This window comes from Nomascus leucogenys, chromosome 17, assembly GCF_006542625.1.
Source record: "Nomascus leucogenys isolate Asia chromosome 17, Asia_NLE_v1, whole genome shotgun sequence".
In the NCBI taxonomy this organism is placed as follows: domain Eukaryota; kingdom Metazoa; phylum Chordata; class Mammalia; order Primates; family Hylobatidae; genus Nomascus; species Nomascus leucogenys.
Genome location: NC_044397.1, coordinates 37,388,965 through 37,393,427, shown reverse-complemented (window position 1 = coordinate 37,393,427; position 4,463 = coordinate 37,388,965). Strand labels below are relative to the sequence as shown.

Sequence of the window (4,463 nt, the reverse complement as noted above, 5' to 3'; positions counted from 1 at the left end):
CAGGGTCTTGTTCTGTCATGCAGACTGGAGTGCAGTGGCACAATCAGGCTCACTGCAGCCTCGACCTCCTTGGCTCAAGCTCTCCTCCCACCTCAGCCTCCTGAGTATCTGGGACTACGGGTCCATGCCACCATGCCTGGCTAATTTGTTTTGAATTTTAGTAGAGATGGAGTCACTGTGTTGCCCAGGCTTGTCTCAGCCTTCTGGCTTCAAGTAATGCTCCCACATTGGCCTCCCAAAGTGCTAAGATTACAGATGTGAGCCACTGCACCCAGCCAGTAATATAATTTTATGGGACCACCTTCATATTTGCTGTCCCTTGCTGACCTGCACATCTTTATGCAATGCATGACTGTTACCATCATTATCATCTCTATTTTCCAGATGGGGAAACCGAGGCACAAAGAATCTAACTTGCACAAGTTCATCTGCTTAGTGATGGAACAAAGATGTGAATTCAGGCAGTCTGGCTTCAAAGTCCACACGCCTAACAACCACACCAGATTACCAGATTGCTTTTCTTTTTTTTTTGAGACGGAGTCTCTCTGTCGCCCAGGCTGGAGTACAGTGGTGAGATCTCAGCTCACTGCAACCGCTGCCTTCTGGGTTCAAGCAATTCTCCCGCCTCAGCCTCCCCAGCAGCTGCGATTACAGGTGCCTGCCACCACACCCAGCTAATTTTTGTATTTTTAGTAGAGATGGGGTTTCACCATGTTGGCCAGGCTGGTCTCAAACTCCTGACCTCTGGTGATCCTCCCACCTCGGTCTCCCAAAGTGCTGGGATTACAGGCGTGAGCCACCATGCCCGGCCCAGACTGCTTTATTTTTGTATTTGTATTTATTCATTTACTTATTTTGAGACAGGGTTTTGCTCTGTAGCCCAGGCTGAAGTGCAGTGGTGCAATCCAGGTCACCACAGCCTCTACTCACTGGGGTTCAAAGGATCCTCCTGCCTCAGCCTCCAGAGTAGCTGGGGCCACAGGCATGCACCACCATGCCCAGCTAATTTTTAAATATTTTTTAGGAGAGGTAGGGTCTCACTATGTTGCCCAGACTGGTCTCAAACTCCTAGCCTCAAGGGACCCTTCTGCCTTGGCCTTCCAAAGTGCTGAGATTACAGGCATGAGCCATGCACCCAGCCCCTTTTTAAATTTTTTTTTAAGAGACAAGGCTTTGCTCTTGTTGCCTAGGCTGGAGTGCAGTGGTGAGATCATAGCTCACTGCAGCCTCAACTCCTGGGCTCAAGCACCAGACTCCTTTTATCACATTCCATCTCACCGTGTGGTTCCAATCCTGCCTCTGCCACTTCTCAGTTGTATGCCCCAACCCAACCTGTCTGGCTCTGTCCTCCTTAACAAAAGGACGGCCCTGGCCACGGGCCACAGCCAGCAACGCTTAAGCACCAGGGCCGGCGAGTGCCCTGCCGTGGCACGGCTCCAGCGTCGCGCTCTCGAACTCATTTGCTTTCCTTAACGAGAGAAGGTTCCAGATGAGGGCTGAACCCTCTTCGCCCCGCCCACGGCCCCTGAACGCTGGGGGAGGAGTGCATGGGGAGGGGCGGCCCTCAAACGGGTCATTGCCATTAATAGAGACCTCAAACACCGCCTGCTAAAAATACCCGACTGGAGGCGCATAAAAGCGCAGCCGGGCCCAGCGCCCCGCACTTCTCTGAGCAGACGTCCAGAGCAGAGTCAGCCAGCATGACCGAGCGCCGCGTCCCCTTCTCGCTCCTGCGGGGCCCCAGCTGGGACCCCTTCCGCGACTGGTATCCGCATAGCCGCCTCTTCGACCAGGCCTTCGGGCTGCCCCGGCTGCCGGAGGAGTGGTCGCAGTGGTTCGGCGGCAGCAGCTGGCCAGGCTACGTGCGCCCCCTGCCCCCCGCCGCGATCGAGAGCCCCGCAGTGGCCGCGCCCGCCTACAGCCGCGCGCTCAGCCGGCAGCTCAGCAGCGGGGTCTCGGAGATCCGGCACACGGCAGACCGCTGGCGCGTGTCCCTGGATGTCAACCACTTCGCCCCGGACGAGCTGACGGTCAAGACCAAGGATGGCGTGGTGGAGATCACCGGTGAGCCCCCCTGCTCCTGCAGGGGAGGGGAGGAGGCTAGCAGGGCGGGCAGGGCCGGGGGGTGCCGTTGGAACAGGGGTCCCGGGGACCTGGGGAGTTAAACGTTGGCCCAGCACCGGGAAAAACAGGATCCCTGATTCCCCTGCTCAGGAATTGGGAGTGCGGGTCGCTTCTAAGGGCGCTTTCTGCTCTGTAATCCCAGCGCTTTGGGAGGCCGAGACGGGAGGATCGCTTGAGGCCAGGAGTTCAAGACTAGCCTGGGCAACATAGCGAGACGCGCCCCGCCCCCCACGACCCCGCGCCATTACAAAAAAATAAAGCAAACAAAACATTTTTTTAAAGATCATCGATGAGGAGAGGAAATGCGCCTTTCCACAGAGTCCCCTCCCCCACCCACAGCCCTATCCCCAGATAAGCTGGGGGTTCCCTGGCGCGGTCCCTGTTTCTAGCCGCGCAGTGGGCATGTGCGCGGCTCCAAGTGCGCCTGCGTACTGCTCACTCCCCAGCTCTGCGCCCTGCTCCATTCCTCCCAAAACTCTGAATCGAAGAACTTTCCGGAAGTTTCTGAGAGCCCAGACCGGCGGGCACGCCCCCATCCCCAACCCCCTCTGTTAATCCCTGCCGGCCTGCAGTCCTGGCTGCTTCCGAGCAGGAGGTGGGGCCTCTGGCCTGGCGGGGCCGAAAGGCCGTCCCCTCCCCCGCAGTCTGATTTCCCTCTTCCCCATAAAGGCAAGCATGAGGAGCGGCAGGACGAGCATGGCTACATCTCCCGGTGCTTCACGCGGAAATACACGTGAGTCCTGGCGCCAGGTCGGGGGGGGGTGGCGGGCGAGGGGGGGTGGCGGGGGGGCGGCGGGGGGGGTTGGCGGGGGATGGGGGGGGTGGTCAGGGAAGAGGGCACAGGGACCCACCCGGTGTGTAATGTAACGCTCGCCTTTCCTCTCTGCACGTCCAGGCTGCCCCCGGGTGTGGACCCCACCCAGGTCTCCTCCTCCCTGTCCCCTGAGGGCACACTGACCGTGGAGGCCCCCATGCCCAAGCTAGCCACGCAGTCCAATGAGATCACCATCCCAGTCACCTTCGAGTCGCGGGCCCAGCTTGGGGGCCCAGAAGCTGCAAAATCCAACGAGACTGCTGCCAAGTAAAGCCTTAGCCCAGATGCCCACCCCTGCTGCCGCCACTGGCTGTGCCTCCCCCCACCATCTGTGTGTTCTTTTGATACGTTTATCTTCTGTTTTTCTCAAATAAAGTTCGAAGCAACCTACCTGTCACTGGCCCAGGCCCTGGTGTTTGTGGAAGGAAGCCTCAGGCACCTGCCATTTGCTGGCTTTCAGGAGTCACCTTTGCTCAGGGTGTACTGTGTGCCCAGCCCCGTGCTGGGCCATGTGGGTACACTGGTGTAGGTTGCTGGACACAGGCTGACTAGCATCCATAAAGGCAGAGGTCGTAGGGCCAGGCGCAGTGGCTCATACCTGCAATCCCAGCACTTTGGGGGGTTGAGGCAGGAGGAGTGCTTGAAGCCAAGAGTTCTAGACCAGCCTGGACAACATAGTAAGACTGTCTCTAAAAAATAAAAATTAGCCAGGGTGGTACTGCACGCCTGTAGTCCCAGCTACTCAGGAGACTGAGGCAGGAGGATCGCTTGAGCCCAGGAGTTGAAGGGTACAGTGAGCCAAGATCGTGCCATTGCACTCCAGCCTGGACAACAGAACAAGATCCTGTCTCAAAACAACCAAAAGCCCAGAGAGAAAGAGACCCTGTCTTTAAAAGAAAAAAAAAAAAGAGGTCATGATTGCAAGGTCACAGTTGCAATTAAAACTGTAAGGTGGGGAAGGGGGAGGAAATAGGAGAAGCACCTGAGGCTTGAGTTCTCAGGAGCACCTAGGTTGGGTCCCAGGTGAAGGGGCGCAGAGGTAATTGCACCTCCCCACAGAGCTGATGGGAGGATTACTATGTCAAAAGCTTGGCGTTGGCTTCAGTACACCCCAAGTACACAGCAGTGGACCTGGCAAGCTTTGAGATCTCTGTCACCGCCACACTCCCTGAGGCCAGGGCATCCCTGTTGGCAGTCACAAGGGAACTGGCAAGCCGAACTGGGGTGAGAACGGAGCCCGCAGAGTCTCGGGGTGGGGAGATTGGGCAGAGCCCTGGCCAACTGACGGGCTCAGACCTGTGCTGCTGGCTGGGCCAGCAGTTCTTGTTGCCTGTGTTGATTTCCAGTTGGCCTCCCTCCAGGTGTAGTCAAGCTTCCACGGGCCCAGTTCCCCTCTCCCTTGTCTGCCCTTGCCCTAGCTGCCACCCTCTAACCAGGCCCAGGGAAAGTTGTGGAGGTAGAAAGCAGACGGGGGACCGGGCGCAGTGGCTCACACCTATAATCCCAGCACTTTGGGAGGCCGAGG

General features: G+C 57.9%; 1 protein-coding gene across 1 annotated transcript; it reads left to right on the top strand.

The window, feature by feature from the left end:
* Positions 1 to 1,496: 1,496 nt before the first annotated feature.
* On the top strand, positions 1,497 to 3,335 carry HSPB1 (heat shock protein family B (small) member 1). Its single transcript, XM_030797522.1, has 3 exons — positions 1,497 to 2,064; positions 2,794 to 2,857; positions 3,020 to 3,335. The coding sequence occupies exons 1-3, from the start codon at positions 1,701 to 1,703 to the stop codon at positions 3,207 to 3,209; spliced, it is 618 nt and encodes a 205-aa protein (XP_030653382.1). The 5' UTR covers positions 1,497 to 1,700; the 3' UTR covers positions 3,210 to 3,335.
* Positions 3,336 to 4,463: the final 1,128 nt, after the last annotated feature.